The sequence below is a fragment of the Mesoplodon densirostris genome, chromosome 3, assembly GCF_025265405.1.
Source record: "Mesoplodon densirostris isolate mMesDen1 chromosome 3, mMesDen1 primary haplotype, whole genome shotgun sequence".
NCBI classification, from domain to species: domain Eukaryota; kingdom Metazoa; phylum Chordata; class Mammalia; order Artiodactyla; family Ziphiidae; genus Mesoplodon; species Mesoplodon densirostris.
Window position 1 is genome coordinate 128,617,819 of NC_082663.1, and position 18,891 is coordinate 128,636,709.

Below are 18,891 nucleotides of genomic sequence, written 5' to 3' on the forward strand. Positions count from 1 at the left end.
AGCTTCGCGCTGGCTGCGGGCCAGCGCACGGCAGTTGCTGCAGTCTCCGGGCCACCCCGGCTGGTACCCACTGCAGGGAGCGCCCAGTGGAAAACAACCTGCCTCCAGTTGGACAATTAACAAAGGCGAGAGCCGGGGCCGCCCCCTCTCGGCGCACGCACATACGCAGCGTGGGCAGAGCCGCGCCCGCCCGCGCCCGCCCGCGCCCTCCCGCGCCCTCCCTAGGAACAGCGCGCGCACGCCCCAGCGCGGCGTGGGGCCGGGAGCCCGGCGCCTCTCCTTCCATGGCAGCGCAATCGCCGGGGCGGTCGAGCTCCTTCCGGCAGCTGGCACCTTGCGCGAGCGGTGAGTCCGCCCGAGTGATTGGGCTGGCAGGATAGGGCCAGGGAGGGTCGCGGGATAACAGCTGCTGATCAGATCCGGAAAGGGAAGTTGGGGGAGTGCGGGAGCGACGACGCCGGTCCGGGTTGCTCGGTAGCTAGCTTTGTGTCTTGAGCCTAATGGGAATGCAAGCAACCTGATCCAGCTGACCCAAGCGGGTCAGTTTACGGGTGGAAAACTGAGGCCCAGAGAGGTAAGCTGGGCTGGCATTGTTTATCCCTCTGCTTCAGTGTAGCATTGGGGGCGACTTTTTAATGACTCCATATACGTTAAAACAATGGAATAAAACAATGGTTAAAAAAAATCCTTAACAAGGAAAGTATAATTATAAATAGGGAGTCATGGCCAGGGGAAAAGAGAAAGGAAATCTGTGGTCCATAGGTGAGCTGCCTGGGCCAACAGCCCTCAGAGAAGTAGTGCCAAGACTGGGACTGGAAGCCACAACTTCCGACCCCTGCCGCATGGCTCCCTGGACAGCGAGCGCCAGGAACTCAGAGAATGGGGAAGCTGACAGCCTGCCCAGGTGCTGGCTCTTAACCTTCTTGGGATCACTGACTCCTTAAAAATCTGGGTCCCCTCCCCAGGGTTCACACATAATCTTGCACACAGTTTCGGATTTGACAGCAGTATGAAGCATTCCTGCTGTAAGGAAAGACTGAAGTCTGGCACTCAGGCTGCCCTGTTTCAGAATAGTTTATTTGCTCCTGTAAAGGGAGGCAGGTGAAGGAGTAAGTTCCTGCTCTGAGTTCAGACAGCTTCCGACGCCCTTAGCTGCCTGATTTTGGACAAATTGTTTAACCCCTCCAAGGCCCAGTTTTCTTTGTAAACTTGAGGTAAGGTTGCTTCGTCTTTCATGTTGTTGTCAGACTACAGATGAACGTTGAGCCCAGTGCCTTGCTCGTAGTAGGTGCTCAATAAAAGGGCTGGCGCACACAACCCAGTGAGTCAAAGCCGTGCCAGTTAAGAAAGAGTGACGGGGGCTTCCCTGGTGGCGCAGTGGTTGAGAGTCCGCCTGCCGATGCAGGGGACACGGGTTCATGCCCCGGTCCGGGAAGATCCCACATGCCGCGGAGCGGCTAGACCCGTGAGCCATGGCTGCTGAGCCTGCGTCCGGAGCCTGTGCTCCGCAACGGGAGAGGCCACAACAGCGAGAGGCCCGCGTACCGCAAAAAAAAAAAAAAAAAGAGTGACGACCTGCGGGAAGTTGGGCTGTATCCGAAATAAAAGAAAAAAAAATTAAAAAATTTAAAACATGCAAATATAAAGTCAGCCCTATTATGACTTATAAGCGGCTGCACATACCTTGGTGATAGTAACCTAAATAAGAGTGCACCTATTTAGAATAATGCCCAACACTCGATATTTGACCCTAGCTCAAATGCTGAAAGTAGAAACTACCAGACATTCTAACAAGGACAGTTTATTGGGCCTCACATGCCCCTTTTGAATGGAGCCAGCATCTGTATAGTTGTTTTTAAATGAGAGGAAAGAGGAGGACATACATGGGAACCTGGGCGCCTCCCTAATCTTGCCCACAGATGGAGGCTCAGCTGAGTTTCTGCCAGGGTACAGGAGTTACTTGGCAGTTGGCTCATATCCCTCTTGGATCAGCAGCTTGCTGTGGTAAACAGTGCCTTGGTTGATTCTGTTCTAGAACAAATAAATGGCTTTTTGTTTAACTGATTGGGGAGGGAGGTTGTTTTGGATGCTGTAACTGAAGCAAAATGGCATTTGTTGAGTTTGATTGTCCAAAGCCTGTTGCTTATTGACAGGCTTAAGCTCTTTAAAATCGATGGATCCAAAATTATGAGGAGAGGGCCTGGGCAGGCCTACTTATCTATAAAAGGAACTGCCTTTACCAAATACTGTGTTGTCTCCTTTCTCTACCATTTTAGGCCTTGCCAATAGAGAGAGGGAAATATGGCTTAGGGCAAATAACTGTTATTTAATTTGGGTTAAGACACACACACTACCTGTCTGGTGGTTACATTCCTCTCTGTGTATTTATAAGGGGCAGTTTTTCCTCAGAGAAAGAAAGAGAGAATGTGTATGTGTATGTCTGGAACGTCTTTTGCCCTCTGTCTGCTTAACCTCAAGCACTCATTTCTCAACCCAGAGAAGTCCTTTTTCTGCAAGCTTGGTGATTTTGGCCCATTCCTTCCCTTGCTGGCTCTGTTGCCTGATTTTGTTTCACAGTAACTCTCTTAGAAAGTTTTTTTTTTGTTTGTTTGTTTGGTTTTTTTTGCGGTATGCGTGCCTCTCACTGCTATGACCTCTCCCGTTGCGGAGCACAGGCTCTAGACGCACAGGCCCAGCGGCCATGGCTCACGGGCCCAGCCGCTCCGCGGCACGTGGGACCCTCCTGGACTGGGGCACGAACCCATGTCCCCTGCATCAGCAGGCGGACTCCCAACCACTGGGCCACCAGGGAAGCCCCTAGAAAGTTTTTTTTTTTTGATTTGATCTTTAGGTTCCAAACTCTTGGTGTTCCATGGGACAACATAGAGCACACACAGTCATTCTCTGAGACAAAGGCTCTTACTTATTTGAAGGCAGTCCGTGTACCCCTTCTGTGCGTTTGCCTCTCCAGACTCACTGTCTTCATTCCTTCAACTATTCCTTAGGAGGACAATAGTAAGAGCAGACTTTCTTAAGAAATCTACAGATCGCTTGTGTCAGAATTACCTAGGGGCTTGTCAAAATGCCCCATCTGTGACCTACTGAATCAGAATCTTCAAGAGTGGGGGCAAGAATTTACATGCCTGATAAGTGCTCCTGGTGGTTCTTGTGCACCTCTGGTTGCCTATGTCTGTGTTGGGGGGTGGGAGACTATTAATTATTTATACATTTCTGTATTGTTTGTCTAGTTATGTAATAAGTGAGAGCCTCTTTTGTAATTTTTTTTTTTTTTTGGCTGTGCCACATGACATGTAGAATCTTATTTCCCCAACCGGGGATTGAACCCACGCCCCTTGCAGTGGAAGGGCAGAGTCTTAGCCACTGGACCGCGAGGGAAGTCCTCTTTTGTAATTTAAGCAAACAAACAAAAAACCCATGATGTTCAAAGAAAATATATTGGTGGCAAATAAGCACTTGAGAAGATGTTCAGGATCATTAATCATTGGGGAAATGCACATTAAAACCACAAGCAGATAAAACTTCATACAAAGACTGGCTACATCAAGTGTTGACCAGGTTGCAGAACTCATACACTGTTGGTGGGAAAGTAAAATGGTACAACTACTTTTTAAAAGTATGACATTTTCTTTTAAAAGTATATACCTATCTGTGATCTAAACATTGCATTCCTAAAAAAAAAAAGTGAAAAATAAACATTGCATTCCTAGGTCCAGCTTTATTGTAATTGAGAAACAGGAAGCAACCAATTTTTTATCCAGTGCACAGATAAACTGTGGTATATTTATATAATATAATACTACACAGCAATAAAAAGTAATGAACTATTGATACATGCTACAACATGGATGAATGTCAAAATAATTTTGTTGAAAGGAAGAAGCTAGACAAAAAAGTGTACATACTATATAATTACAGTTAGATAAAATTCAAGGACAGTTTCTGTCTCTTAGCTGACCTCAAACTTTGTTGTGGCTTCCAAGAGTTGTGTGTCTAACTCCACTTGTAACAGTGTCATTGGCAATTTGATCACTATTCTGCCAGTGTTCATCTGTGTCATTCACTCATTAATTCAATTAATTGAGCACCTACTATGTGCTAGATCTAGAGTAGACACTAGGTGATGTGTTGATGAATATAAGAAACATGGTCTTTGCCCTTGTGGAGCTTTTGCTCTATTGAATGAACCAGTAAAACAAATTGAATAGGAAACATAATTATTGGGGGAAAGGAGTGGTTCTTTGGAAGGGGGATGACTTTCAGGGAAGACTTGTCTGGGTTTCGACAGAGGAATAAAGCAGTCAATTTTATGTTTTTTTTTTTTTTTTTTTTTCTTTTTGCGGTATGTGGGCCTCTCACTGTTGTGGCCTCTCCCGTTGCGGAGCACAGGCTCCGGACGCGCAGGCCCAGCGGCCATGGCTCACGGGCCCAGCCGCTCCGCGGCATATGGGATCCTCCCAGACCGGGGCACGAACCCGTATCCCCTGCATCAGCAGGCGGACTCTTAACCACTGCGCCACCAGGGAGGCCCAATTTTATGTTTTTGAATAACCACTCCACTCTTGTGCTGTGTATGCATCCAGTCAGGAGGCTGTTGTACTGATTCAGGAGGAAAATGGTGGAGGTTTAGGCTCAGGTGGTCTTAGAGATGGGAAGCACCGAAAGAACTAATGGCTATCCTTAAGGAAACAGGGCAGATCCCAGAGGTTGACACTGACCAACACTCTTTGAATTTGGTATTTTTATCAGTTTTTAGTCCATAGTATGGTCCTATTGCTTCCCCATCGCCACATCTTATTCCATTACCTCATCTTATTCCTTATTTGTAAGGATGTCACGAGAGACCAGCAGTACCTTCCTAGTCCAGTTGCAGTAGCCTGTGGTATTCCTTTGATCTACTGATCTAGTCAACTTTCATTAAGGGAATGAGGATAGTCTGGCATGACCTGTTTGTCTTTTTTCTGTTAACCTATGCTGGCTCTCAGTGATGTCTGTTTCATAGACAGATGGTCTTTCCAAGGGCTGATAGACCATCTGTTTTAATCAAGTGGCAGAAACCCAACTCAGAGTGGTTTAGGCCAAAGCGGGGTGGGGAATGAAAATGTGTTAGCTCACATAAAAAAAAATCCGAAGGGAAGCAGTCTCCATCATGGCTGGATTAAGTAATGCCATCAGGGCTTAGTCTCATGGTCTCTCCATCTCTCAGCTCCATTTATTTGTTATTAGCTGCATTGTCAGTTAGCCTCTGCTGTGTAGTTCGTATTACTTATTATTATCATCTTGATTAGCTGTTCTCACCATCTGCTTGAATATGATCAGCCAAGTGTCCTTAGACAACTTCATCCCTCTGATCCATGGTCATGCTACTCTTTCCAGTTTAACAGTAATAGTAACAAAAACAACAGCTACCATTATTGAAAGCTCACCATGTAGCAGACACTCTGCTATACACTTTACATGGATTATCATATGAAATCTTATAACAACCCTATAAGGAAGGCTATATAATTATGCCAGGAAAGCCAGCTGATTGATCTCAGGATCAGAATTTGAAATCAGGTTTTCTGGCTCCAGGGTCTAGGCTTCTAACCTTCATAGTGACCCCTGCAGTCACTCTTTAGGGCTAAGAAGAGGAAAGCAAAGCCATCAAATAGAGTGCCTATTTTTTACTTTTTCTGAACATGAATGTTAAAATTTAGTTGGCAGTCATAGTAGGGGCAGAGCTGTGGAGGTTATTCTTACAATTTTGTTAATCCCAGACGCTTCTGTGTTTTAGAGTTCTGGAAGCTCTTTGTACAGGACCCACTACTCTGACTTTTGTATGTATCTCTATAAACAAGGCTCGTTAGCCAGGATCCCTATGTGGCCATTCTCATTTCCATAGGTATTTCCTCCCTTTATTCTTCAACAGGGTCTTTTGTTAGCATGATGTTTAACTTCACCTTCAACAGTCTTCCCATGAACCCTAATCCCTAGAGTTTTTACTTCCTTTTTTTTCCCGTAAATGTTTAAATTGACCTCCCTCTGTAACCTGGGGTGGGAGCCTGATGGATGTTCATCTTTTCTTGCCATGACATTTTGCCTTCTGAAAGAACTTTTAAGATGATGGTTTCACTTTCCTCTGGGATCTGCTTACTTCCATTCACTTCTTTCTTTCTTTCTTTCTTTCTTTCGTTGTGTTGGGTCTTAGTTGCGGCAGGCAGGCTCCTTAGTTATGGCTCAAGTGCTCCTTAGTTTCAGCACTCAGGCTCTTTAGTTGTGGCATGCAAACTCTTAGTTGCAGCATGCCTGTGGGATCTAGTTCCCTGACCAGGGATGGAACCTGGGCCCCCTGCATTGGGAGCACAGAGTCTTAACCACTGAGCCACCAGGGAAGTCCCTGTCTCCATTCACTTCTTTTTTTTTTTTTAAAGAGTAACCACCTCTTTTTTTAATATAAATTTATTTATTTTATTTATTTATTTTTGGCTGCATTGGGTCTTCGATGCTGCGCACGGGCTTTCTATAGTTGCGGTGAGTGGAGGCTACTCTTTGTTGCGGTGCATGGGCTTCTCATTGCAGTGGCTTCTTTTGGTGTGGAGCACGGGCTCTAGGCACGCAGGCTTCAGTAGTTGCAGCATGCAGGCTCAGTAGTTGTGGCCTATGGGCTCTAGAGCACAGGCTTAGCAGTTGTGGTGCACGGGCTCATTTGCTCCACGGCATGTGGGATCTTCCTGGACCAGGGATCGAACCCATGTCCCCTGCATTGGCAGGCGGATTCTCAACCACTGCACCACCAGGGAAGCCCTCCATTCACTTCTGATGGGTCAAAATTAGGTTCACAGTATCATTTTCCTTGTTACTTCTGTCTTAAAAGGGGTGAAATCATCAGGATGTCCTTAACATTTACTTAGTCCCTCTGCTTTTAGTGGAACAAAACTTGGAGCAAATAACCAGATATTTTAAATGCCCTATCCTTACTGGGCTTATACTCAGAGAAAACCATAATTCAAAAAGACACATGCACCCCGATGTTCATTGCAGCACTATGTTTTCAAAAATTTATTTATTTTATTTTTGACTGCATTGGGTCTTTGTTGCTGCGCGCAGGCTTTCTCTAGTTGCGGTGAGTGGGGGCTACTCTTAGTTGTGGTGCGTGGGCTTCTCATTGCGGTGACTTCTCTTGTTGTGGAGCATAGGCTCTAGGTGCACAGGCTCAGTAGTTGTGGCTCGCAGGCTCTAGAGCACAGGCTCAGTAGTTGTGGTGCACGGGCTTAGTTGCTCTGCAGCATGTGGGATCTTCCTGGACCAGGGCTCAAACCAGTGTCCCCTGCATTGGCAGGTGGATTCTTAACCACTGTACCACCAGGGAAGCCCTCATTGCAGCACTATTTACAATAGCCAGGTCATGGAAGCAACCTAAATGCCCATCGACAGATGAATGGATAAAGAAGATGTGGTGCATATATACAATGGAATATTAGTCAGCCATAAAAAGGAACGAAATTGGGTCATTTGTAGAGACGTGGACATGGATGGACCTAGAGACCGTCATACAGAGTGAAGTAAGTCAGAAAGAGAAAAACAAATATCATATATTAACGCATATACATGGAATCTAGAAAAATGGTATAGATGAACTGGTTTGTAAGGCAGAAATAAAGACACAAATGTAGAGAACAAACGTATGGACAACAAGGGGGGAAAGCGGTGGGATGAATTGGGAGATGGGGATTGACATATATACACTAATATATATAAAATAGATAACTAATAAGAACCTGCTGTATAAAAAAAAATAAAATTACAAAAAAAGAAAGTACCCCAGAGCCATTTCCAAAATTAAATAAAACAAAACAACAAGAAACAAAAACAAAAAAATAAATGCCCTATCTTTATTGTAGAGCCCTTTTTTTCCCGCCTTTAACTTTGTAGCCTCACAGTCCAGAAAAATGCTTGGCATGGAATAGCTACTCCAAATATTTGTTGAATAAATGTGTGAATGCCCAAATTATTCTGTGTGAGTGTGGACAGAGGAGGAGAGAGAAGAAGAGAATTAACTGTTTTATCCTATCCTATCCTAGAGTCAGAAGCAGTCACTGCATAACATTCAACAAACTTTTTTTTTTTTTAGTACCCACTATGTGCTAGACTGATTTTAGTTCTTAATTGCTTATCACAGGGCATCAAAGAGATCTCAGGACTGAGCATGGACTGGACTATATTGAAAGACATATTTTCCCAAATATATTCTCCAAGACAAACCTCCTTATCAGACCAGACCAGGAAATGGAACAAAGGCACCCAGCCTGCTCTCCCAGGCTTTTAAGCTGCATTTGTCCTGAGAGTGTTGCAAAGATAGTGGATAACTTAAGCTATCTAATATTTCATTTGTTTTTAACTTTTTACTTTGAAATAAATATAGGTCAGCATGAAGTTCCAAGGATAGTACAGAGAGGTTATGTGTATCTTCACCAGGTTCCTCCAGTGGTTACGTCTTATCTCAATAGCACAATATCAAAACCAGGAAATTGGCATTGATATAATCATGTGTTTGATTGTTAGATGTTGTTTTATCAGGTGTGTAGATTTCTGTAACCACCATTTCAATTAAGATGCAGATCTATCACCGTGAAGTTCTTCCTGTGCTGTTCCTTTATTGCCACACCCAGGTGCCCACCACCCTCATCCCTAACCAAGTGGCCACTAATCTGTTCTCTGTCTCTATAATTTTAGATGTTTTATAAATGATCACACAGTAAGCTTTTCAGGTTGTTCTTTTTTCAGGCAGCACAACTGGATGGTTCTTGAGGGTATCAGTAGTTCATCCCTTTTTATTTCTGAGTATTCTGTGACCTTAGATATACAACTTTTTTTTTTTTTTTTAGCCATCCACCTATTAAATTCACTTAATAAAACAACATTTTGGTTGTTTTCAGTTTTTAGCCATTACAAATAAAGCTTTGATGAACATTCATAGACAGGTTTTTGTATAGGCATAAGTTTTCTTCCTCTGGAATAGATGCCCTGGGGTGTGATTGCTGGTAAGTGTATGTTTAGTTTTTAAAGAAACTGACAAACTGTTTTCTAAAGTAAATGTACCATTTTACATTCCCATCAGCAATGTATGAGAGATCCAGTTTCTCCGCATCCTTGCCAACATTTCGTATTATATTATATTTTGGGGGGTAACAGCTTTATTGAGATATAATTCACATCATATAATTCACCCTTTTTTTTTTGGCCATGCCACATAGCATGCGGGATCTTAGTTCCTGACCAGGGATCGAACCTGCGCCCCCTGCAGTGGAAGCACAGAGTCTTAATCACTGGACCGCCAGGGAAGTCCCTAATTCACACATTTAAAGTGTACAAATCAATGGTTTTTAGTATATTCACTGAGTTGTGCACCCATCACCACTAATAAGTTTAGAACGTTTCACCATCCCCAAAAGAAACCCAGCTACCACACTCCAAATCATTATCCCTTCAGCCCTGGAAACTACTAATCCACTTTCTGTTTCTATAGATTTGCCTATTCTGGACATTTCCTATAAATAGAATCAAATATGTGGTCCTTTGTGGCTAACTTCTTTCATTTAGTGTAATGTTTTCAAGATCTGTTTATGTTATAGCACACATTAGTAGCTCATTCCTTTTCATTGCCAAATACTATATTTTTAAAGAAATAAAAATGTGTTTCCATTACATGGGCTATAAACTAAGAGAATAACAAAATGCTGCTATGGAGAAGTTCTGCCAGGCCTGCTTGGAGGTCTGGATTGCAGTTAACCTAAGTGCTATTTTAAATATTTAGCAGTTCTCTGTGAAGTATTATTTATGGTTTTTGTTTATTTAGCAACAGTTCTGAGTAGTGGAACCTGAGTAGCTCTCCTGAAATCCTATTGGGATCTTTCTAGAAAAGCAATGCACTGAGTGATGAATGTCAGTGATTCAGGCCAGGGACAGGTCAGCAGGCCAAAGGCAGCATTCAGGAGCTGGACTAGAGCTGTGCATCAGATATGTTCCAGGATCTTTCTGGGCCTTCTGCCTTCTGAACAACCTTGCTCTTGCCAAGCACATGTATATAAGCACTGATCCATGGGGTCAGTGCTTATGACCCAGGACAGAAACTTCTGCTACTAATACATGAAAAGGACCATTTATATATGCAAATACATATTCGTGTATGTATCAGCATTGTGAGACAGAGAGGAAGACACATGAATGGGTGCTCATCTTGTCTCCAAGAGCTTAGTGTCTAGCCAGGAAGATGAGGCATAGCCCTAAGTAACCTGAGTACAAGGCTGAATGGGATGCATGTCAGTTTAAATATTAGGAAATATTTTAACCGTCCAGAAAAGAACAAAGAACAAAACAACAAATGCCCATGTTCTTACTACCTAGCTTTGTTTAATTTTAACATTTTTGACATATCTGCTTCAGTTTTTTAAAAACCAAATAAACATCTCAGATACTCAGCAATGAAAAGGAAGGACCTATTGATAACACACAACAGCTTACATGAATCTCCAAGGAATTATGCTGATTGAATAAAGTCAGTCCCAAAAGGTTATGTATTATATGATTCAAATATATATACTGTGTGGTTTACATACATTCTTTTTTTTTATAAGCTTTTATTTTATTTATTTATTTATTTATTTGGCTGCATCATGCGGCTTGTGGGATCTCAGTTCTCTGACCAGGGATTAAACCCTGGCCACGGGAGTGAAAGTGCCGAGTCCTAACCACTAGACCACAGGGAACTACCTACATACATTCTTGAACTGACAAGAGTATAGAAATAGAGAACAGATTCTTATTTGCTGGGGGTTAAAGATGGGATGGGGCTGGAGCCAAGTGGGTAAAAAGGCAACATGAAGGATCCTTAAGATGGAACTGTTCTGCATCTTGACTGTATTGGTGTCAACATCCTGACTGTGAGATTGTACTATAGTTTTGCCTAGTGTTGTCACTGGGGAAGTTGGGTAAAGGATACACAGAACCTCTGTATTATTTCTTACAACTGCATGTGAATCTCTAATTATCTCAGAATTAAAAGGTTAACTTAAAAAGCCCCTCAGATACCATTAAGTCCCCTTTGATACTCTCCCCAATTCTATTCCTCTAGCTCCCTTTCCAGAGGTTACTTTTATCCTGTGTGGATGGAAATAATAAACAAAATATAATAGGAATAAAAAAGAGTTTTATTTGGGCTAAACTGAGGACTATAGCCTGGAAGACAGCCTCTCAGATAACTCTAAAGAGCTGCTCCAGAGAAGCATGGTTTTCAGCACAGTTTTACATTATTATGTCAGAACAGTGAACATCAAACAAGTCAGGAATATATTCCTTCAAGGTTTCAAAAAACAGATCAGCATGTACACAGTGAGTCAGTATGACCTTGGCTCCTGGGAAAGGAGTCTTATCATCGAAGCAGTACCAGCATTGGTGTTCTAGGAAACGAGGCATTTAATCTTTATTTTTAACATGGACATTCTTTACTTGTGATCATTGTGCCCTTTTCTTTAATAATTAAAGCAGATATGACAATGTATGTCAGGCCACAAACAGGCTGTTTTAGTTAGCGGAAAATCAAGTTAAATCATGTATAAGCCAGAATGACTTCGCTATAGCTCAATATGTGAAAATTTCTTTAATCACTGGGATTTATTGCTAACCACTTCCATGAAAAATTTAATACCTGTGCTACATGTGTACGTGTCCCTAAACAATATCTAGCATTGTTTCACATATTTTAAACTTTTAAAAACTTTTAAATTTTATTATTTTTTTTTCTTTTCACATTTTAAACTTTTAAAAATAGTGTCATACTCTGTGTATCCTTCTGGGACTTGTTTATATATATATTTTCCTGTTTACAGTGTTTGTGAGGATATCCATATTGATACATGAATCTATAGTTTATTTACTTTCAGTGTTGTTCAGAATTCCATTATATGGCTATACCACAAGTTATTTATCTACTTTCATTGGGGCTTTTAGTTTTTTTCTAAGTTTTTGTTTTTTCAGCAGTGTTGCAATGAGCATTCATGTCTACATTTCTTGTGTGTATGTGGAAAGTTTCTTGAAGGCGAGGTATACCTAGGAGTAGAACTCCTTGGCCTGACAGTGTGTGAATTTTCAACTTTACTAAATATTGCCAAGTTGCTCTTTAGGATGGTTGCAACAATTCACATTATCATACCAGTATATGAGATTTCCCATTCATCTGCAGTCCTACCAACATTTTATTTTATTTTCATATTTTGCTGATCTCTTGGGCATGGAATGGTATCTCATTGTGGTTTTGTTTTGTTTTGCTGCACCACACAGCTTGTGGAATCTTAGTTTCCTGACCAGGGATTGAACCTGGGCCCTCTGCAGTGAAAGCATAGAGTCCTAACCACTGGATTACCAGGGAATTCCCTTACTGTGGTTTTAATTATTCACATTTGCCTAGTTAAGAGTGAATTGAACATCTTTTCATTTGCATATTAGCCATTTAAATTTCTTCTTTTGTGAATTAACTTTTTGTGCTGGTATTAGCCAAGATTTTGTTGGAGATAACAGGAAACATTCTATTTTAACCAGAAAGGGATTTAAAAGAGGGTCTTGGGACTTCCATGGTGGTCCAGTGGTTAAGAATCTGCCTGCCAATGCAGGAGACACAGGTTCAAGCCCTGGTCCGGGAAGATCCCACACTGCAGAGCAACTCAGCCTGTGCGCCACAACTACTGAGCCAGTGCTGTAGAGCCCACAAACCGTAACTGCTGAGCCCACGTGCTGCAACTACTGAAGCCCGCACACCTAGAGCCCGTGTTCCACAACAAGAGAAGCCACTGCAGTGAGAAGCCCGTGCACCTCAACAAAGAGTAGCTCCCACTTGCCGCAACTAGAGAAAGCCCACGCGCAGCAACGAAGACCCAGTGCTGTCAAAAATAAATAAATAAAAAATTTAAAAATAAATAAATAAAAGAGGGTCTTAAGAGCTTACCAAATTGGTGGAAGGCCTGGAGAAGCAGTCCACAGAATGGGCCTTAGGAATGAGTCCCAGGGACTTCCTTGGTGGTCCAATGGTTAAGACTCTGCTCTCCTAATACAGGGGGCACGGGTTCAATCCCTGGTTGGTTAACTAAGATCCCACATGCTGCATGGTGCGGCCCCCCCCAAAAAAAGTAATAATACAATAATACAGCTCCAAAGCTGCTCCAAAGAAGCCACTACCCTCTGTAACAATCCAGAAACTGAAGAATTGGGAAGCTGCTGCCCCTGCTGCTGGCTTCAAGATTTTATGACTTTAGCTACAATCTGTTGCCAGAACTATTGATTTCAGAACAATGCAGCACCTGCCCCATTAAATAGTTACTTCAAGCATCACTTCTTTTCCTACTTATCTAATTTCTAAATTCTGGCTCACATGAGATCATCTGATTGGTGGAATCTTAGAATCTTAGCTGCAAGCAAGTCTGGAAAGCTGGGTTTTAGCTCTCCAGTTTCAGCATTACAGCAAGATCTCATAGGAGGAGGTTAAAATTGACACTAAATGAACTCAAACACTGTATTTGCAACCATATCCTTTATCTATTTTTCTTACAGATTGCCTTGGTTTAATGATTCATAGAAGTTCTTTATATAGTCTAGGTATTAAACTTTTGTCAGTTGTATTCACTACAAATATCTTCTGATCTAAGGCCCCTCTTTTCCTTTTTATTTTAGAATTGTTTATGAACAGAGCATTCCAATATTACTGTAGTCAGATTTATCAATTTTTTCTTTTGGGGTTTGTACATTTTATGTCTTGTTGAAAAAAATCCTTCTTATCTAGAGAGTTTAAAAATATTTTCCCATTTTCTTCTAAGAATTTAGAGTTTCACATTTAACATTTAGGTCTTTAATCCATCTAGAGTTTATTTGGTGTGTGCTGTGGGATTGCATTTGTTTATTTATTTTTTATAGAGGAGGCCAGTTATCTCATGGACCGTCCTTTTCCCAGTGACTTACAATGACACGTATGTCATATATCAAGTTTCCATATTTACTGTGGTCTGCTTCTGGGCTCTCTAATCTATTCTACTGATCTGTTTGCCCCTGTGTCAATACGACACTTTTAAATTATTATGACTTTCAAATGTATCTAGATATTTGGTAGGACAGGTCCCCTCACCTTGTTCTTCAGAATTGCCTTAGTCATTCTGAGCCTTTTTGTCCATATATATTTTAGAATCATTGTATTATGTTCTACTAAAAAAAAACCCAAACCCCCAAACCCTATCAGGAGTTTTATTGAAATTGTATTGAATCAGTTTGGGTCAATTTTCATCTTTATGATATTAACTTTTCCTATCCATGAACATAGTATATCTCTACTTGTAACTAGTTCTTTTTTGTGGTTTTGTTTTTATTTTTTCAGGCTGTGCTGTGTGGCTTGTGGGATCTTAGTTCCTGACCAGGGATCAGACCTGGGCCCCCTGCAGTGGAAGCTCAGAGTCCTAACCACTGGACTTCCAGGGAATTCCCAACTAGTTCTTAAATATATTTAGATAAAGGTTTATAATTTTCTTCATAAAGATCTTGTACATCTTTTTTTTTTTTTGGATGCGTAGCTTGTGAGACCTCAGTTCCCCAACTAGAGATTGAATGTAGGCCACGGCAGTGAAAGCCTCAAATTCTAATGACTAGGCCACCAGGGAACTCCCCATCTTTTGTTAAATTAAGATATTTTGGAAGGAATAAATATTATGTGTTATTATTAAATCTTTTTATTATTATGCTGCTATTTTTCCTTAAATTGCACTCTTAAAAATTGTTGTTGGTATACACAGGAATATGATTTATTTTTGAATATTGATCTCCAGCAAAATTGAGGAATTCTCACTTTTTCTTACATTTAGTTTTTAGTTCACTTCAAAGCTGTAATATGAAGAGATGGATAGTTCTACATTTGTGATAAGAAAGAGAGACAGGTGATTCTGCAACGTTTGTTATGAAAAGCAGCCTGTCCTCTTCTGTTTCCTGCTCCAGCCACTACCAGGCAATTCCTTCTGTTGTTTTTAGCTGATTGTTTTATAACACACATATACTACTCTTTCTTGAGCTTTCAATTTAGACATTGTTCTTTGATTTCCACTAAGGATGATGAGGTTTTAGCTCATTTTTTCTCCCTCTCCATCACCCTGTCCTCTTGGTACATAATATGAATTAGATCACTTGTATTATTACTTGTGTAGATTCTATTTATAACTGAATTGGGTAGTGACACATAATTTTATCTTTTCTGTACAATATTTTGTTATAAAAATTGTTATAACAATTGTTTTTATTTGTTGGTTTGTTTCTTAGTTTCGTATGTCTTATCTGTGTAATTTTTTAAAAGAATATTTATTTATTTAGGCTGTGCCGGGTCTTAGTTATGGCATGCAGGATCTTTAGTTGAAGCATGCAGGCTTCTTAGTTGTGGCATGCTGACTTCTTAGTTGCAGCATGCTGACTTCTTAGTTGCAGCATGCGGACTCTCAGTTACAGCATGTATGCGGGATCTAGTTCCCGACCAGGGATCGAACCCGGGCCCCCTTCATTGGGAGTGCGGAGTCTTACCTACTGGACCACCAGGGAAGTCCCCGTCAGTGTAATTATGCCTACATAAGGACCATATTCTCTACTGATTAATAAATTTGTTCTCAAGACATTCTAATACTCTAGCCCAGATTGTTTGCTGTCTGTCTGTCACCAACAGTCAAACTTAGAATTTCCTTTCACCTATCCTAGGGATTTCCTCAGCCCTTCTCATATATTAGATCACCAGTTCCCTGTATCTTGTGTTGTGATTTATTTCTTTATTTTGGTGGAACATAATTTCCTGACAAGGAAACTATAAGGTAAATTCTCCAGGACTTCAAGGTTCTGAAATTTCCTCTCAGTGTGTTTAGATGTGATTTTTTTTAAAAACTTATCCTGCTTGGGACTTGTACTTCCTAGACCTAAGAATTAATATCTTTTATAAATTCTGGACAATTATGAGTCTCATCTCTTCATATATTGCCTCTTCTCACTCTGTTTATTCTTGTCTTCTGGAACACAGATTTGGTACATTATCTTCTTATTTCAATATCCAGATCCCTTAACTCTCTTTCATATTTTCCATGATTTTCTCTTTCTTTTTAGCAGTCTGGAGCATTTCTTTGGATCTATCTGCCCCTTTACTATTTCTCTTTCCTAAGTGTCTAAACTGTCCATTTAGTTTTTAATGTCAAAGACTAAATTTTTAATTTCTGTAAGTTCTGCTTGGTGCTTTTTTTTTTCTTTTCTTTTTTTTTTTTTTTTTTTTGCGGTATGCCGGCCTCTCACTGTTGTGGCCTCTCCTGTTGCGGAGCACAGGCTCCAGACACGCAGGCTCAGCAGCCATGGCTCATGGGCCTAGCCGCTCCGCGGCATGTGGGATCTTCCTGGACCGGGGCACGAACCCGTGTCCCCTGCATCGGCAGGCGGACTCTCAACCACTGCGCCACCAAGGAAGCCCTGCTTGGTGCTTTAAAAAATCATACCGGTCTTTATTTTTTGTACATCTTTTCTTTTCCTGCTTATTTTATAGTTTCTATTTGATAGTTTGATTATCTGATGTTCTTGGGGTCTAATCCTGTTCTTTGTTGTCTCTGATGATGCTCACTTACACTGGAGTTCTTCTAATTTTGGATTTTAAGCTCATCTTCAGGACAGGGTTATCTCTTGGAGTACCATGTGGCCTAGGTTAAGGATGTGTCCTCCTGGAGACATTTTATTTTTTCTGTGGGTACTCATAGTAGCACTATTCCAGGACTTGTTTTTTTGTTTATTTATCAGCATTGAGCTCCTTGGACCACATGTGTAGTATACATTTGAACCTACAACCCAGTGAAAGCAGGCCTGTTGTTATGAATTTTCAGAAAGGACTTTTTCCTTTACTCAGGACCCAAGCCAAGATGCAGAAACATCTTTGTCATCTTCTGTGTGGGTAGGGAGACTTTTTTTTCTAATCCACCATTTCACTGGCATGCTTGAGGGATCCCAGTTCTGGAGAGGAGCTTGCTTCCTGATTCTGCCTGGGCACTGATGCCCAAGTCTCTGGATCACAGAGCTGGGCAGTGCCCTCTTCCCTGCCCATCCTGTCCACTTTGGCTACAGCTGCATCAGCTTAGCTGCTTCTGATCTGGTTTTCAGTTCCCTGTTTGCGGATCCCTGCTGATTTCCTTTACTTTCTTTTTTAATTTATTTATTTTTGGCTGCGTTGGGTCTTTGTTGCTGCACGCAGGCTTTCTCTAGTTGCGGTGAGTGGGGGCTACTCTTCGTTGCGGTGCACAGGCTTCTCATTGTGGTGGCTTCTCTTGTTGCGGAGCACAGGCTCTAGGTGCGCGGGCTTCAGTAGTTGTGGCTCGTGTGCTCTAGAGCACAGGCTCAGTAGTTGTGGCGCACCGGCTTAGTTGTTCCGCGGCATGTGGGATCTTCCCAGACCAGGGCTCGAACCCACGTCCCCTGCATTGGCAGACGGATTCTTAACCACTGCGCCACCAGGAAAGTCCCTCCTTTACTTTCTTGCAAACCTTGCCATGCAGTGAAAAGGAAGTTTGTTATAGCTGATCTAGCATTTCTAGGTGTTCTGTAGTAGGGAGATTTTTTTTGTCCACAGTATTGCCATTTGTACTTTTAAAACTTAGAGATAAAGGAGAAAAGTACATCTGGCTGGGAGGATCAGGAAAGGCCTTAGAGATGAATGTCAGAGCATAGGGACATGGGAAGGGTCACAGCAGGTGCAAAAGCATGGAGGCAGGAAATGACCATGCAGGTATGGAGAAAAGCACATAACTTTCTTTCACTGGTGTGTGTCAGGGAAGAGGAAAACGAAGTCAGAGGTAGACCACAGAGCAGCAGATAGCTATTACAGTCTCACAGCAGAGAATACCAGGATCATAAGCTTTGTTTCAGGAAGTTTAAACTGGAAGCATATCCAGGATGAATGGATGTGGGTGGCAGCAGGTGGGAGAGGGGTGTGGATTTGAAAAACCGATCCTGGAGGCGGTGGAAATAGTCCAGGCGATAGGTAGTATGGCCTGAATGGGGTAGTAGTGGGTAGAGAAGAGGGAACTGCTGGGAGAAGGAGGGTGAGAGAGACTCAGCTGAACCAGATAAAGAAATCTAGGTCAAGAGCTGGGGGGAAAATAGAAGAAAAGCCAGGCAAGCACATTGTCTGAATCCTGGGAAATGAATTTAAAATGTCAACAATTATCTGAGCTGCACTCTACCTTTTAAGATTGTTCAGATACTGCCCACAAATGCTTATACGCAGTTCACCTTGACTCTGTAGGCAGCTAAAGATGTTTTTAGGCCATCTGATGAATAGTTGTCTTTGGATTAGAGACAGCATGTTCCAATAGAGCTCCCAGAAGTGAGTCCGGATGTGTTTGTCTTTCCCAGAACCTGCTGACATGACTGATCATGGGGATGATGAGCTGTCCTCTAGGGCAGGGAGTCCAGACGGGGAAGGTCGGGTCCCTGAGGAGAGATCCTTGCTGCATCAGAGTCTGGCCGTCAGGGAACTCATCGACACCGAGGTCTCCTACTTGCACGTGCTCCAGCTCTGTGCCTCGGACATTAGGAGCCACCTGCAGCAGGTACCTGGGTGGGGCCACACTCAGCCTGTCTTTATAGGGGCAAATGTGAGTCCCAGCTCCTGAAACCTCACATCTGTTCCTGGCACAGGCCTGATGGAGGGGGAAGTGTGGTGGATGTGAAGTCACCTAGACGTAAACCCTGGTACTTCCACTTACTGGCCCTGCAACCTTCAGCAAGGCTTTTAACACCTTGGAGCCTTAGTATATTCATCTGCTAAATGGGCAGAGAATAATTACCTCAGAGAAT

General features: G+C 42.2%; 1 protein-coding gene across 2 annotated transcripts in view; it reads left to right on the top strand.

The window, feature by feature from the left end:
- The first annotated feature begins 225 nt into the window (after positions 1-225).
- ARHGEF37 (Rho guanine nucleotide exchange factor 37) overlaps positions 226-18,891 on the top strand; it is an 81,393-nt gene continuing 62,727 nt past the window's right edge. For both annotated transcript variants that reach the window (XM_060093618.1, XM_060093617.1), the window contains exons 1-2: positions 226-345; positions 18,448-18,644. In XM_060093618.1, the coding sequence (XP_059949601.1) occupies positions 285-345; positions 18,448-18,644 (258 nt within the window). In that variant the 5' untranslated portion in view covers positions 226-284. The remainder of the gene's footprint in view (positions 346-18,447; positions 18,645-18,891) is intronic.